The 18,197-nt window shown below is 36.3% G+C and overlaps 1 protein-coding gene across 15 annotated transcripts in view; it reads right to left on the bottom strand.

Moving 5' to 3' along the window:
* Positions 1 to 18,197, bottom strand: part of ATRNL1 (attractin like 1) — a 419,950-nt gene that overhangs the window by 304,961 nt on the left and 96,792 nt on the right. For all 15 annotated transcript variants that reach the window (XR_003075754.3, XR_003075755.3, XR_001467269.4 and 12 more), the window contains exons 14-18: positions 17,120 to 17,252; positions 15,103 to 15,284; positions 5,922 to 6,135; positions 4,532 to 4,720; positions 1,221 to 1,439 (exon numbers count right to left, since the gene is read on the bottom strand). Coding sequence is in view for 9 of the 15 variants with exons in the window: in XM_421777.8 (XP_421777.4) it covers positions 1,221 to 1,439; positions 4,532 to 4,720; positions 5,922 to 6,135; positions 15,103 to 15,284; positions 17,120 to 17,252 (937 nt within the window). In the remaining 6 variants the exon portion in view is untranslated. The remainder of the gene's footprint in view (positions 1 to 1,220; positions 1,440 to 4,531; positions 4,721 to 5,921; positions 6,136 to 15,102; positions 15,285 to 17,119; positions 17,253 to 18,197) is intronic.

The raw sequence follows: 18,197 nt of genomic DNA, 5'->3' as shown, positions 1-18,197 counted from the left end.
ACTAAATCTCTTAAAAATTACAAGTTTTTCCACCTTCCAAAGAATGCTGAATTTTTAGACAACTCTGTGGTGCCTTTCTGCAGACAGTCTGCCATTCTACACACTTATCAGAAAAAAGAAATACCTTCTCAGAAAAAGAAAATACCATGAAGTGAAGCTCTATTTTGCATGAGTTCTTTGTATGTCTTACACATTGAATGACTTAAAGTAAAACTTATAAATAATTAAATAAATAAATTGCAAGCCAATGAGCCAAAAAGTAAAACCAGAGTGCACCGTTGTTTGTTTGTTTTCAAATCAAATCTATACAAATGCCTGTGAAAAAAAAAAAAAAAAGTAAAGTACCCAGAGGAGCAAACACAGCTGCATATATCGAAGCCTTTGATTCTAAAGAAGCTCCAGCTTCCATATTTACCAGCAGCAGGAACACAGGCTGGAAAAATAATGCTATAGTAAAATTGCACCATTTATTCTAAAATAAAATAAAAAATAAAGTTGTCTTTTAAAAAATTGTTTATTGCAGGTTACCCCTGGAAGTCTGTCCAGCTACCTGCACTACCCCCTCCCTTGTGTGGCCATATCAGTTCATCCCCCACTGTCTTAAAGCACTTGCTATCTTTTCCAATTAACTTAAAGTGCTAAAATCAGATCAATATGGCTTAAATTCAGTGTTCCAATATTATAAAAGCACTATACAATTTACTCTTTAGGTCTAAAAGGTAACTGGAAGCATAGCTCACTCACTCACAGCCCTGCAATGCTTTCCCACATGCAGCTGAACCTCAGTGCGAGCAACTGGGACGCAGGAAGCTCCTGCTCCTTGCCATCAGCAGTTGCTTACAGATAATTTCTCAGCTAGAACATCATAAAAGCTGAAGCAAATTCATAAGCTGGATTTCAAAAGGGGGAAGGATGGAATTGGTGAGAAATTATTTGCAAATAAATTGTAATTTTGATTAGGTAATATATTTTACACACTAATCTGTACAAAAACAAGCAAATTTGTGTGCTCTAGACAGAGACAAAAAAGACAAACTATTTATTTAGGGAGTATTCTGGAAAAGCATCTACCCCGTAAATACATTGCTTGTATTCTTCCAAGTAAATACATTCATTTGGCATGTCTAAACAGAGAAACTCTTAATTTTTAACATAAGTTCAGAAATGATACTCCAAAAAAAATTCTAAAGAAAATTGGACAATAATTCAGCAGACCTTACCTGGACACTGGATAAAAGACCATTCATAGCTTTTTTCTTTGGGACAAAGAGTGGCATCAAGCACCATTTCAGCAGAATGCATGCCAACAGGCTTCATTGGTCCTCTTGATGATCCTTCCAAACATTGACCTTTTCCAGTGTTGCTGGGATCGTTGCACCACCCACAGCCAGGCTGTTCCAAACACTGTCCACAGGTCCTCAGTCCAGAGCAGTTTTGAGCTGTTTTAAATGAAATACAGTATTAATGTAAGAGGGGTTTTGTTTGCTTGTCTATTTTCCTTTCATGTTTTCCTTTTCTTTGTTGTTGTTTGGTTTTTGTTTTGTTTAATAAGATGCTAGGATTATACAATGTTTCAGGAACAAATAATTTTGCATTTCTACTTACTGGTACAAATTCAACCAGTTCAGTAAAGTTTATCAGAATGTTCAGAGATCACAGAATATTCTATAGATGTTTGTTACACCACAAAGCAACAAAGATAATGACACACAAGAGCAAAATTGCACATCTTCATCCAAATTCAAATCTTATGTTAAATATATATTTTGTGTTTATTATTAACATAATCAGAGAATGCAAATATACTAAATGTACTTATGTAAACTGTCTCTGCAATACAAACACTTTAGACTTCAAGAAAAGGCCAATAAGAAAAGGGAAAAAAAAAAGCCTGTGGTAATTCAAATTCAAACCAAAATTTTCTTTTCAGTTGAAAAACTGAAAAGAAATGAATAAGTTAATGATTTTAGAAGAACATGATATTCAAGGATTCTTTTTTCCTTCAAAATTCCACGTGGTCCAAGGGTATTCTACTGTCAGCTATTCAATCAAAAATCATAGTGGGAAGAAAATATGGGAAGTGTGGAATGCAACTTTTTGGCAAACAAATATTAAAATGACCAAACATCACTAATTACATGGCATTCTTTATTTTCCTTCCAAAATGTGAAATTTCAGTCTCATTGATATTAATGGATAATTTTTAAAGTGCATATGCTTGTGTGAAATCTCTTTTCAATTGAGAGCAAACATCCTAAAACTCATGAATTAGTTATACAAAATAAAAGAAAATGAGTTTTTTGTCCATCTGGCTGGTTTTGTTTTGTTGCTAAATTGTTTTTTTGTTTTGTTTTTGTTTTTGACTTGGAGGAGTAGGGCAGGAAGTGGAAGTGTCTGGTTTTAAAGATAGTAATTTGCATCTTATTCTTCCAGTAGAAACACTACTCTTTGACTAGGGAATCCACTTAATGTTTCATTACCTCGGCAGCAATAAGGATAAATCTAACTAACAGAATTTTCAAGTTAAAATCTAGACTGAAAGTGTCTGAATCATGTTTCACTTGTACAGCCATCTTCTTGTTTAATGCTTTAAACTGAAAAAAAATATATATCAGCCTGTGAACACAGAGTCCTGTTTTTCTTTAATTTGTGGAGTGGAAAACATATTCTGATGCAAAACTCTTAATAATGATCTGGCATATATCAAATTCCATTTGGCTTACTTAATATTAAGTTTTACAGACCTGACAAAAATAGAAAGGACAAATAAATAAAAAACATTTTCTTTTGTATTCCTCAAACAAAGAATCTGCATGATGTGCAAATACTACAGAAACACAGCAAAATTACAAATTGAGACCGGCATAATGTATGCAACATCTAAAAGTTAAGCATCACTCATCTGGTATTCTATTTACTTTATCCCTAAATTTTCGGTCACCTTTTGTTTTGCCACAACTCACCATCCACATTTTTTAAGTTGTAAAATGAAGTCCTTTAAGGACAGGAAAAAAAGCTTAATCTTTACTCAGTTGCAGTATCATTATTACATACATATATGGGACAAGAAATTAAGTGATCCTATTTCTTTATTCTTAAACAAGGACTGATGGCTAGGGTTAGAGGACAAAGCTCTATTTCAAGTCCATGCTAAACCTGAATTAATAACTGAATTCTACTAAGCATGAAAATTTACCAGAACAGGTCAACATTACCCTGCTTTAATACATTTTATGAATATTATGAATGATGCTGTTGTCTCAAGTCAGTAATACAGGCTCTGCAGGTTCTGCTATGCTTGGATGGTTTCAACTGAAAGAAAAATTTGCCTGTATTACTTTCCACGTTCAGTGGTAAGCTTCTGGAGATCTGTACGTTAAGATCAAGTTCCACTGCACTGAAGTCCTCTGCATGCGGAGAATGTTTTAACCAAGTCATTAAGGACAGTAATTAGTGAAAATAACAAGAACCAGTCTTCTGTAGGAAGATGTCTGAGGATTTTTTTCCAAATCAGTCTTGACTGAGACAAGAACCTAAAGCACCAAGCATATTGCTCACGTATGTACATGAAATATGGCACAGATACGTGATGGCACTGCTTGGTGTTCAACTTATCAAGGTACAGTCATTTCAGACTTGTTTAAAGAAAGTAGCATTAGCTAATAGTACATTGAAAGGTACACTGAAGAGGTTTCTTTTTCCCCTAGAGAGGCACTGGATTGATTTCTGATGAAACGTGTTTCCAAAAGGGATATTTGGAGAATACCTTTGCTGCTTGACAAAGAAAAAAAATCTAAAGGATGAAGTGAACCATCCTCTACATTTGCAGACTTGGCCTTATCTGATCAAATCAGGAAAAAGTTTTTTGCATCTCCTTTTAACTGCCTGAACTCTTTATACTTCTATGGAGAGGACAAGTAATTTGCAAGAGTCTGTAATCAGCATTTGCAAATTAGAATTTAATGAAGACCAAGACCATTTGTTTTGCCATGGCGTTACAGTATTCTCAAGACTATTCTCATCATTATTATATCATTGTTTTATCTTTGCACAGTTGGAAAATTGACTATTTTGACTTTACCAACAAAACACAGCAGAACGTTAAAAACTCTAATTTCAGTTCATCTCCCTTATTTAGTAACTGGATGTCATACCTAGGGTCTCTAATACCAGGTCTCCAATTTTAGCGGTATTTTGTTCCAACTCATAGGCATTATCTCATGCAATAAAGCTAGTCAGTCATCAAAACAAACATGATAGTTTTTTCTTTATTTGAAAGCAATAATCACTTTTCAATGTCTCTCTCAAAAGATTACATATGTTTTATCTTAAGATAGGCACAAATATTTTACCTGTATCTAGAAATACTTACACAATACTTACTACTGACATTAGTGGCTAAATAAAGTCATTATGTGAAATTGCTTTTAACTCTACTGTAATGTTTAATGCTATTCAAATGGGTATACTTCTGAGTGGAAAAAATTACGTCATTGTATTTATTAGGATTACTGTTCATTAAGGTACTCACGGGAGCACGTTGCAGTTTGCCATTCTAGACACTGTCCATAAGGGAAGGAGATTATATAGGCATTTGAATCAACACATCGTTTTGTACTGCTGCACCACATACATTCCATACCATTACTCGTACAGTTGGAACATGATGTTCTCAGGGAGCATGGCTTTTTGCAGGGTCTTGCATTCTGGTTGGGACTAACTAGAAAGAACAAAAAATTGTGATTTTGAACAAAAGTTCAATATCTCAGCTAAAATATTAGACTCATATTGTCAGCATACATTGTAGCTGACAGCGATACTATTGACAGTGAAAAAATAAGCGTTAAAAGGAAATGTATAGTTTTGCATACTTAACCGCACAATGAAGAAATACATGGGACAATTAGAGAATGAATACATTAATTTGAAGTAAAAATATGTAAAGGCTAAGGGTCTAACATCATCTTTTGATTAAACAGGAGTTATAATTCTCATTAGTGAGTGAAGGGTAAAAGCAAGAATCAACTGTAAGAAATTCTGAGAAAGCAAGCTTAAAATAAACTGCCTTTAAACAAAGAAATTGGATGCACTTTATGTTGCAATCCAGACAGAAACTAACTCCTATAACAGCTCTAACAGTACACTTTTGAGTATCTATAGCTTTTAGGACACCAAGTACCCCTAGAGAAAAAATTGCAGTATGAGTAGGTCTTGAAAGTGCCAGAGTACAGCTTCTAACCACATAGAATATTTTGGCTCCTGTGCAGGAGCCTACTCATGACATCCCTGAGCAATTGGTAACCAACGTCCTTGGGTCGCAACTTATTCACTGGCACTCTAAAGAACGGGCATGCACTGAGAAAGCTTCCCAGCTTTCCAAGCCCCTTGGGTAGAGAGTAATGGGTCATCTTACTGAAGGATGCCAGTCAACCCCTTTTCAACTTTCTCAGAGTATTGAGAACTGACCAGGGAATATCTGCCATAGAACTTTTTAGACACAAACAAACCTAACAGGGGGAACAGAACATTTAGGTTTTGTCAGTCCTTTAGATCATTAAAATGTTCAACAACGTTCAGTGATGTTCAAAAGAACAGCTGTTTTTAGCAGCATCAGCTTTGTTGAAGATCATCACAGACTCTTAACATTACTGTTGAAACTGACTAGTAATGATTCAGAGCCAACTGATAAGACTTCTGTTGTTATGTAGACTAAGCTATGTACACATCTTGACAAATAAATATTTGCTGCTTTAGGAATATTATTCATTTTCTCAATTAAAGCTCCACATTTTTCAAAAAGTAAAATTTTGATTTGTAATTGTGTAATCCAAACTGTCCAATAATCCCTTTTAGCCAAGTGAAAATCCAGACAGCTTGCTAATCATTACAGTAACAATAACTGAGTATAAAAGATTGCTTACCGACAGGTTTTTCACAGACAAGACCATCTGCCATTGCAGTGCACGGATTTGCTTTCAGACCTGCCACCTCTGCTCTTTCTAGATATGCACAGAAGCCAGAGTCATTCGGCTCTCCTGGAAGCCATTGCAGAGTTGTGTTTGTAAAAGGAGACATGTCATCCCATCCCCAGTAGGAGATGTTGATCTTGCGTAAACCTACCCAAGGTGAAATTTTCTATGAAGAAGAAAGAAAAAAAATCAGAGATAACTAGTTAAACACTCGCTAATACCATTCAATAAAGAATTATAAGCTAAATACTCATAATGAAATTGTATTTTGTCCAGTGGCTACCATTAGCAATTGCCAGGTCAACATGGATGATAAAACAAAGGAGTTAGTACTTCACAGAAATCAAAAGAAAAAACAGAACAAATATAAAATCCTCTAAAATTTGTACTGGTGATATTGATCTGTATCTACTGGCAGATCAGAGACAGATGAAAGGGATACATCCATTATTCCAATGCCAGTAAGTACACATTGAATATACCTTTGTTATTGATTTCTATCCTACAAACAACCATAATAAGCATTAGTTCTCAAAAAATATTTAAGATGGATCAGTAACATTAAATGACAAATTCTGTTTACTATCATTTCATCTTATTTGTAAAATTAAACTAGAGAAAACCAGGAACAAAGGCCTTTGTCTGCTTCAAGATAAATCTGTAAAACATTCCTGCTCCTATCACTTCAAAATCTCAAGATACTGAAAGCAAACACTTTTCCTCACGTAGTCTTTGTCCACAGGAGGTTATCATCAACTTTAATTTAAATATAGGGAAGAGAGTTATAGAGATACCATAGGCTGTGACGTGGTGGTGAATTCGTACCATAGAGCCAAACACAACCACATGTACCAGACAAAGGGAAGATGTTGTTAGCTGCAAAGAAAATATGTTGATCTGCTTGTGAACTCGGTTCTCAACTGATGTAATTTACAGACCAAAGTACATAAAACTCCACAATATACCTAAAGGTAAACTGCCTTGGTTTCAGATCTATGTGTTATTTCACAAATGAATCAGGAGTCACTGCCATCGTGTCTCAGATCTTTCATCTTTCATCTCGCATCTTTCTTGAGCCACTCAGGTTTAATCTTTCAGATACCTTAAATCTATACCTGATCAGAGCATTCTTCACCTCTTTCCTCTGCCTCATTAGCAGCATCTGCAACACGAAGGGTCATTAATTTTCCTTCAGAAAAATCAGGAGGAATATGATTAGTATTCCTCACCTTCCTAAAATATGTACCCTGTGTCCTCTCCCTCTTCTTCCCTATCGGTTTGAAACATGATCAAATAAAAATTGCTAAGCATCTAATAGACTTGCAGATGCAAGAACAGACTTAAACTAGAAAATGAGTAAGAAATGTTCTATTCCATAAGGAATGATGCACACTTGCAGACTCTCAAACAGCAACGGGAAAATTCAGCAAAAATTCCACCCCCTGCTCTCCTGTCTCACTTCTCTATTGGCTTCATAACTTCATTGCTTCCCCAGCTGACCAACTTTTCAAGTGTCTGAGAGCTCCCAGGTTGTAGGTACTAGAAAGAGTGCGATGCATGCCACTGGGCATCTGGAAGGTGATGAAAGATAAGTCTTGTATTTTATTTGTTATTTAGTTGCCCAGATTGCTCTAGAGGTATGTGGTCCATATGCATAAAAAAAATTCTAGATACTTATACATGGCTTTAGATATTCCCCTCTAGAATGCACCCAGGCTTGTACAGAGTATGTCAGGGGTTTAGGCATTAGACAGGATATATTGCTGACAAACAGACCTAAAACAACCTTAAATGCCTACTTTGGGGCTGAGATATTCTAGCCAAGAGAACACATTCAACACATTACTGACGATTTTGATTGTGTTGCCAAGTAATTCAGCTCTAGCATCAGTACAAAGAAAGCAGAGATCCTAGTCCAGCTATGGTGAAAAACACGTCAGGCCAATAATGAAAACTGAAAGGGAGCAGTGACATCTGGAGGGAAATTCTTCTATTTGAGTAAGAGTGTCTCTATACCCTTTAAATGACAACAAAGTCACAGGGAGGATCAGGAAGGCCAGCGCTGCCAGAGGAGATAAAAGCAATATCCCTGAAAACATGAAAGACTTCAATCAAAAGTAATGCATATCACATAGCTGTTGCCTTCATTCCTAACAGCAGTAGTATCTGGACAACTTACAGCCACTGTGTCAGATATCTCAAATTCCATATGTACCATCTTTGGCTCTTCTGTAACACATTTAAATACAGACCTGGCACCAATTAGCATGCTATCAAACACATATCGAAGCTACTCCCTTGCAGGCCCACTTGTGTGGCTTTGGGCATGTAGTTAGGATGATGGCTGAGAAGTAGGCCAGCAAAATGCTCCAAGGACATGCTTAAAGCATATATTGAATTATGTGGCATTAATTCCACAATGTGGTGGACTGCAGTCAAAAACTGTTAGTGATAGCAGAGTTAATGTGCTGATAACACCAAGCAAAAAAAATGACTGTTGCTGTGTAGTCAAAGCCAACAGAAAAATGCAGAGTGTATAAAAAAATTCAGGAATTTTCACGGTTACCCATTGACATAACCAGTGTGCTGTGACAAACTAATTCCAAGTTAATTGCCATGTTTGCTTTAATAATGTATTTTTCAATCAACTTAAATAACTTTTCTTAATTGGAAAAAAATAGCATTTAAAGTAAGTGGTATATATTTTTATACATTAACTATGAAAATGCTTATTTGAAGTCCTGTCTTCCTTCATACATGAGCTTTACTACCTGGAAAAGCTGTTTTGCACAAACTAACCATTTGCTCTGACTCAATCTTAATTTTGATTCTTCCAATCATGATTCACAACTGCATCTAAGGAAGGAACTTCCACGTACATCTCTAATTTTTTTTACTTTAAAATGCCACTAAAGAATCATATAAACTATGATTATCTTCTTAAGCAGAAATTTGTCATTACTTTGGACCATTCATTTTAAACACACATCAATAAGAACTATGATTTTTCCAATAGCATTACAGCATTCTAGGTAAGTTCTCAAAGAGATAAAGGAGGAAAAAAAAAGGGGAGGAAAAATACCAAGAAACAATCCAACTATAGCTTAGTAGAATTTTACTGTGAAACAAAAAGCAGTGCGATATACAGCAGGTGGTAAAGTCTAGCTAGGGAAAGCTTGTAATAGGCCATACTAACCTTGCACTGGGGAATGCAATCAGATATATCTCAAAAATTTGAGAGTTATAATCCATAACTTCATCGCATTACATGATCAAAACCTTGGAACCATTCTCTAAAATGTTTCTCTCCTTATCTATTTCTTTCTAGGCAAGTTTTTAAAACCTGCATCCAGTCGTAATAAGGCTTACTTTTATGCTTGTAATACAACCAGTGAAGGATTATCCATTTTTATTGAACAGTCATTCATAACAATGATAAGAACTTGCCAAAACCCCTTTTAAGTGAAAAATCAACCTTTGTGCTAAGTTAGAAGAGAATTGGGAGTTATTAAACTCAGAGAAAAATTGCTGGACAGGGATTTATTTTCATCTAACAAAAGCAGGATTACAATCATATGACACAGTCCTATGGAATATTTCATGTCACTTTGTACTCACATCAACAGTCCTACTCAGTTGAACATAAAACAAGCTTTTAGTAATTACATCATTTTATTAAATGCTGATCACTACTAGCTTAAAAATATGCTCTTTTTCTAAACAGTTAACATTTTAATTTTCTTCTAAGTAGTAATTATGGAACTAAGTTAGAAAGTAAGATTGTGTACCATTAACTACAGAGCTGATACTTCATATTAATTCCTCTGTTTACTTAGAAGATTTAAGACAGACTAAGTTGCTTCGAGATATACAGCAAACACAATCATTTATTTATCACAACATTTTTCAGGCTCTACTGCTGCCTCAGCACAAACTAAATGAAGGTTGAATAATTTGCAGATGAGTAAAATGAGCAAGACTACCTTTACTGAATAGCCAATTAGTACTGAGGCATATAATTACCCTGTTTCATAATCATAGAAATTTCTGAGCAACCATGCATTTCTTTCAAAAAAAAAAATCGCTAAATTCATCTGCATCTTTATTTAAATCCCTTTCATTTTGGATATTAAGCTCTCCTGTACGTTCTCAGTACACTTCTGGTTTATTTTCTAACTGTGTCACAATATCTCATGGACAAACTTAAAGAACTTTTCAAGATCCACTTAAACTCCTTGCCCTCATAAAAGCATAAAACGGAATCTTGAAAATACTGCTGCCCCTTAACACTCACATTCCCACATCATTCACAGTTTTGAGAAGAGCTTGCCATTCGCTTTCTTCTTTTCTGCATCATTATTAATGGAAAACTGCCTACTGGGAATATGAACTATAAAAAGAGAAATCATCTATTTCAGTTACTACTTCATTGCTGGGCTTTTGTTATGAAAGTATACATTCAGTCTATGACAGGTACCTACACATTTTATTTTTGTTCATATGTACCCAGAGAGTTCAGGTTCCCTTCCCAAGGTGTCCAAAGTGAACTGAGCTCCCACCTTCCTGAAAGCAGGAAATCAGCACATCAAGAGGTGACCTAAAGGATAGTTAATGTGAGAATAGAGGTTGAATCCTGAAAGAATGTATTACTTCTCCACAAGCACAATGGTAATGTGGGACTGCTAGGAACTGTAAAAAGAAACCAACTCAGAAAAAAAAACAAGAAGATGTCAGCTTCACTACAAGCAAACAAAACAAAACCTTAAAAACTTGCAGTCCTCTGAGAATACTTGGAGCTAACAAAGAATAACGCTGCCATCCAAAGCTCACTAATTAACCACAACCTGCACTCAAGAGTGATTTATAAAGAACGCCTCACCCTGAAAACAGCACAGTAAAGGAAAAGTTGCAAACAGTTAATGTAATGAAATGCATCATTTAAAACCATTCCCATTTTTGTTTATGCTTACTACAACAAAACCAAATCTTCCCAGAATTTATTGCATAACTGCAAGAAATTTTTTATTTCTAGTTAAATCCCATGGTGGTAGGTAAACTCACAAGAGAACTAATTGCACTTTTAAATGAGTATGCTCATTTAAAATATATACATGTTAGGATAATATCAGGAACAATTAATTAACCTTATGCTGCCGTTGTTTTTTATCTTGTTTTGCAGAAATACATGAATCTCTTGGAATATTTTGCTTACTGGTTCAATAAAGCAGCACATAAAAAAACTGTCAAGCACTATTTTGTTTTACTACGAACTCTGCTATCTATCCATCATGTTTACTTTGGCATTCTCTCAATGAATTCTATTTATTTTCAATGAAAAATACAAATTAGATAAATTCAGTTGTTGGTCATCATTTTAGAATATAGTTGCAGATTCAGCAGTGTTTTGATTTCACACTGCACAGGTCTGCACATCGTCACTTTTTTTTAATATTGAGTGAACTTCATCCTTTAAAAGGAGGCAATTATGTATTTCCAGTTTAGTGTCAGTATTCATTAAGAAAAGATACTGATACAGGATGAGTTCTTGACAGGATGTCAAGGAGGCAAGGGCAGTCTCCCCACTCTCAGCCTCTCCATTGTTTTGTATTACTCTAAAAACCCGATGAAAAAATGAAGCTAGATTTGTCCCAGAAGGACTTGTTGTTAGAAAGCAATCTACAAAGCCCCACATTGTTTCTATGAAAAAAATCAAGAATTTCTGAGTCCTTGATATTGTTGTAGCAGGTCTTTAAAACACACAACAGTTGTGAAAATCTTCCTTCTTTTCTCAATACAAGAATATCAAATAAAGTAAAGATAAAAATAGATTCATATTCTGATTTTGAAATGTCACTCTGACCCATTTCCTAATCCTGAAAGCTTTTGTTCCATACAGGTGAAAGGTTTGAAAGCATCTGACATTAACCTCCCCCAAGTCACACTCCACCTTCAGGTTAAGGCACAGTGTTCACCTCCCAGCTGCTCTGACTACATCTGTGAACTCCACACCACCATCTGTCACAGAAACAAGCCATCTGAAATGAAATCTCGCACCTTAAATCATCATGATTGCAGTTTGAGAGGAAGAGGCAGACAAAAGAAAATCAAGCAAAATTTCAGAGTGCCTTTGTCAAGCCTGATAACATATTTAGACTCTCTCACAAAGAATAAATGCGATCGGACAGATACAAATGTATTTTTTCCCTCAAATGCAACCAAAAAACAACATAAATCATGCCAGCATTCCATTAGAGATTTGGGTAACTAACTGACTGTTTAACTTGAGATATACCTCTGGACTGCACACATTCATCTACAATTGCATAAACTGTGTATTATATCACCTCATCGGCTCACGACATATTTAAACAAAGATACACACAGTAGGATGTCACCTTGCACAAGTTCTAAGTTCTGAAACAAAAACCAAAACACACAACAACAAATCTGGCTTCCAAACACAAAGAGCAATTTCTTATCAATACTTCAAGCCAGTCAGGTAGTATCAGTCATACCAGAAGTCCAGTACACACTGCTAGATTTGAGAATCTGCTGTACAGCAATTTTAATGGGAGACCATAGAAAAAAAGGCATAATATGTAACTAGACAAATCACTGCCTTTTATAATTCTGTTATTGCAGTTTCGATTACACCCTTACTATTATTTCACAAAGAGTCAGCTGACAGAACCTTTTTTGAAGGTTTCATTAAGTACAGCGTCAGGAGCGATCTTCTGACCAAAGCATTACTACTCCCTTTCCTTTGTTAGCAAATAACTGAAAATTTTGAGTTACTGAGGGAAAAAACAAGTTTTCCATCCACGTTCTCCATTTATTGAAAGAAACTGAAATATATAGCCTACAGTTGTATCTCCTTCCCTGAGGTATGTATGCACTTTAACCAGTTCCTACCACCACCCGTATCAGACAGATAATTAACTTCTGACTCATCCCAGCATTGCCTTGCAGGGCATTCCCACATGCTTCATGCACTAGCACAGCTCCTCAGAGCCCCTCTGAACCCACATTCCTGACACATAGGAAGCTAGGGATTTCCAGCAGCAAAGTACACTTCTTTAGCATTTCCCTGTCCCCCGTTGTTTGTAGCCCATATGAAATGAAGGCATAGGTTTGCACATGCCCTTCAAATGACATGAGACTTGGATGTTTTCACCAATACATGGCTGTGTCCATGATTGCTTTCTTTTATGCTGTCATAGGCAGCTACTGACCGTATTTCCAGGACCAACATGTGAAAAGATGCCGTAATTTGAAGATCTGAAGGTGTTGAGCTTGAAAAGCCAAAATAAACAAGTATCCTGAGTTCTCAGAGCAATTCCCTAAACAGCTGATGTAGTCACAGTCACTGACACTATGGGTTCCCAGTCCAATCAGACAGTTAATGAAAAAGCTGCTGTATTCTAAGTTACCTATAAGCAAATAGATGAGGACAGAGTCCTCCCAGCATTCCTCAACAGAACACATTACAGAAATGTAATTCCAAGGCAGCTAAGGACCAGACGGGGAAAACAGATGTATTCTGTCTCACACTGACAAGCTTTTAGTACCAGAAATGGGGAAAAAAGCTCTTAGGAAGCACCAAGAATTTCTACATAAGGGATAACAATAGTAATTATTAATTACAGAAGGTGATATAAGTCAGAGCAAGTTGTTGTATGTACATCATCCACACCAAATATTTTCTTTACCAAAGACTTCCAGTTGACATGTATCTGTCTAACAGAAATCAAATGGATCTATATTATACAGAAATATATATTGACAAACACAAAATTTATGCACTTGCACATATGTGTACATATACACATATGCATATTCTCATGTACACAGTGTATACATATAGGCATCTGTAGGTTTACATTCAGCAGAACAGCAACATTAAATGAAAGTAAAACCCATGTAGCAGCTGGGAGAACATTCAAATAAAAAAAGAAAATAAAATAAACTGTATGGGAATCTCAAAGGCTTTAACAAGTTTTATTCACACCCATTCCACTCCTATCTACTCATTAGACACCGCAGTCATGAGTGGTATCTCATTATCAGTCACTTCAGAGATAGTAGACAGACGCAATTCTGCCTTGAACGTGTCTCTCTCAGTCACAGACTGTCATTATTACAATGACAGCCAGATTTAAAAATAGGAAACAGCATGCTTAGATGATTTGAGGAAACTTTGCTGTGTATTTTTACATGTTGTATTTTTAATACCTCTCCTTAGGTGCGGTAGGGAGAAGCTATTTCAGTGGAGATAAAAACATTAAGTTACACTTTCCTGAAGAGAGGGCTCACCACTAATAGAGAATTTTGTTCTGCAGTATTCACAGTAAAGCTCTTTTCAAGCAGGTGAGTTTATTCTACTCTTTTTTTTTTTAATCTAACATAACTTTAATTTTTATGTCCACATAAAGGAAGAAAATGCATTTCATGTACAGTAAGATTAACTGCAGAGGCAATTAAAAGCAATGCATTCACATATGTGGAATCCTCACATATACCTACAACTTCACTGAGCGTCATTCATGAAAACACAAAGAAAATTCCTGTTTTTGTGAAGGGAGGGTGTTCATCAGCTGAAATGGCACATATCATGAGCAAAGTGCGTTCTGCTACAAAATGAGCAGAACAGAAAGAACAGAAGTAAAAGTCATGCCATGCCAGTAGTCATTTCAGCTTCCTCTTGGAGTAGCCAAGGTATCCACCACCCAAAAACCACCCTAAGATTGATATACTGGTATGAAAGCTAAGACTTCTTTCTGTGTTACAAGAAAAAATATTTTGCCTTATCTTGATTCCTGCTGTCACAGTGTGTTCAAAAGGACTAGAATTCCTCTAATCAGCCTTCTTTTCATCTCTTGAAAGTTATTTGTAAACAGTAACCCAAAGCAGTTAAAGCAGGTAAGGAGAATCACTTGGGAATGTTAGGTTTAAGCATGAGTTTTCTTTAATATCCTACACATCACTGATATCAATCTTTAGCACCAAACTACATTTCTTTCAAGTCCTTACGATGGCAGACACTTCCCTCTGTCTACTGTGGATAAAACCTTAAAATAGATTCCTCACAGAAAATTTAATTCACAGGAACATCAATTACAGTTACCCAAGTTACCTGAAGTGTGTACTTCTGTATTTCATCCAGAACAAATTCCACTTCTTTTGAGGTTGTTAATGAAGCAAGATTCCCACTTAAATTGTAGCAGTACAGTTTGGCATTGTCATAGCTTTCACGACTAGAATTTATGCGGAGGCAGGCATCTCCAATGTGACTCCATCCTTCCCCACACAGGTGAGCTAGCATAAAAAGCATATGGTTAAAGCTGAATTGAAAAACAATTAGAATTCTAAGAAAAATATTAATTTTATCTTCTTGAGACTGTAGTTCAAAATATAGGCCAATAATTTCCATTTTCAAGTCACATAAAATAAAACTAAATGAATATAGTAATGTAGTATTGAGAATTCTCATTAAAGAAACAGTATAATTTGAAAACTGATGTATAACTATCTGAAATATTTATAAGAGATATACTAACTTTCATTATAAAAACATTGTTATTGCACTTTTTCCCTGTATTCATATTTGAGCACAACTACACATTAAAGATCAGATGATGTATATAATTAACAGCACTTTAGCAATCAGTTTACTTAATTGCAGTCTAAATTTCAAAAATATGAAAGCAACCATTCCGGAATTAAGAGATCAAAACTGTATCCTCTTTTACTTTATCATATTTAAGCCTAAATATAAACACAATCAGAATGATAAGAATTTCTAGTAACATCTTAGGAAGTATTCCCTTCTCAACATATTTCAGCATTACTCAGATGCAGATAACTATCAAAAGATAAGTGAATAATTCAGAGCAATTACTGTAGTTAATATTTACATAAATGTCACAAACACAGCTTAATACTGCATATAACACGTTAACAATTTCTGTAAGAAATGGTGTTCATTAACTTCAACTGGACATAAAGATCAAATGGGAAAGGCCCTGATATCTACCGGCACATATTCAGTTCTGAATACAAATTACAGAATAAATATTATTCAGAATGTTAGCTTTCACCTTGTGAGAATATCTTATATTAGCATTTTAATATTCACAGCTTCCATAGTATTACTAACATTATACAATCAAGAAACTAGATCTCAGGCCATATCTGTGCAGCTAAATCAAAGTATAATTGAAGTATAATTTATAAGGTGAAACTCCAGCCAGCAGAAGTAACGGTGTCAGTGAATGTGTAACAGCAGAGCGTGGCAGTACAGCAATTCGGCTCTGCACTCAGGGATCCTCACAGGCTGGAGCCCATCACCAGTCTGCATACCAGCAATCTGTGAGTTGTAATTACACGTATTCACATTGTGTAGGCTCACTCAGAAGTGAAGAGTCAGCATGAATAAAACAAATCTAGGCCTACTCGTTAAATAAATGAACTTAGCAATAATCAAAGAATAGCTGAGGTTGGAAGGAACCTTAAGGAGCACCCAGTCCCACCCCTGCCATGGGCTGGGTGCTTCCCACCAGATCAGCACCCAGAGCCCTACCCTGAGCACCCCCAGAGAAGGGGCACCCACAGCTCTATGGGCAGCACTGCCAGTGCCTCACTGCCTCTGACTAAAAAATGTCATTCTAACAGCTAACTTAAATCTCTCCTCTTTTGGTTTATAGTCATTCCCCATTGTCCTGTCACTGTCAGAGTGTGTAAAAAGTCAGTCCCCCTCCTGTATATAAGCTCCCCTCAAGTACTGGAAGGACACAATGAGGTGTCCCCAGAGCTTTCCGTTCTCCAAGCTGAACAAGCCCAACTACCTCAACAGGTCTTCATAAGAGAGATGCTCCAGACCTTTGATCATCTTTGTGGCCCTTCTCTGGGCCCACTCCAACAGCTCCACATCCTTGTGCTGGGAGCCCCAGGGCTGAATGCCGTACTCCAGATGGGCTTTACCAGGGCAGAGTAGAGGGGGACAATCATCTCCCTCACCCTGCTGCCACCCCTCTTCTGATGCAGCCCAGGACACAGCTGGCCTTCCAGGCTGCAAGAGCACACAATAATGGAGGAGATTTCCTCAGTTTTGACAACTATAAAAAGCAGCATCCCTGCTGTGCATCCCTTACCAGGTAAGGCCTGGCACTCCTGCTGCCGCTGGTCCCACTGGCAGTTCAGGTGCAGCGAGCAGCTCTTGCAGCTGGTCAGCTTATTGCAGATCTGTTCATTTCTCACATGACATTTGGTGTAGTTTTTAACGGACTACAAAAACAAAACAGACACAACGACATATTTTAAGTCAAACTGCCAACAAACCAGAAGTCAGAACTGAAATACACAGTAGGTGGGCTCCTCTCAGAAAACCACAGCCATCTAAAGCCATCAGTTCTTTGCCTGGGTTCACCTGGCAGTTGGTAGAGGGCAACAAAGGCATCCCTGGAGCACAAACCGCCCCACTTGTCCTACACAGCTCGCTTCAGATGGGTAAAACAGCACATTGAAAATGCCACTTATCTGTATAGGATGCAGGAAGAGCTTAAATATCTAAAACATTTTCCTTAGATAGTTCAGGGATATGCTCCCAGTAAATCATTTCGTTTCCAAGTTATCTGCAGGCTTAGCAAGTGAAGCAAATAAAGAGATAAAAAACGAAGTGAGATGCAGGTGTAAAATAACTACACCTCACTTACTGATGATATGAGAACACCCTCTACACTGTCTTATCTGGATCAAGAGAAACAACATAGGAACTATAGGTGGACGCAGGTGATTGCGAGAAGATAATTTTAGAATTTGTCAAAAGTCATTTGTTATTTTACAGTTTTAATTGTGAATCTGTACACAACACAGTTACTATAAAATTTAAAAAACAGGAAAGCATTTTACCCATCAGTTACATAAAAGCAGGAATAACTTTGGTACTTGAGGGTATAAGAAAAGCAGTAGATACGAAGGAGATATTTACCCAGTTGTTGGGTCTTATCCTGAAAACTGAAGTATTCCTTTCTAAATAAAGATTCTGAATACAAATCTTTGCTTTTTCCTACATGCTACTTTAAATCTGAGATATAATGCTGATATCTTATTTAATAAACTGCCCAAGATCTTTGGCCCATTTATTAGTTTACCTCTAAAGCTGTCTCAAATAACTTCCCTGCAGAATAATTAAAAACAGTAGGCTGTGCCAGTGCTCCACTACCTACACAG

Source organism: Gallus gallus, chromosome 6 (assembly GCF_016699485.2).
Source record: "Gallus gallus isolate bGalGal1 chromosome 6, bGalGal1.mat.broiler.GRCg7b, whole genome shotgun sequence".
Lineage (NCBI taxonomy): Eukaryota > Metazoa > Chordata > Aves > Galliformes > Phasianidae > Gallus > Gallus gallus.
This window is presented reverse-complemented; position numbering and strand designations above follow the sequence as displayed.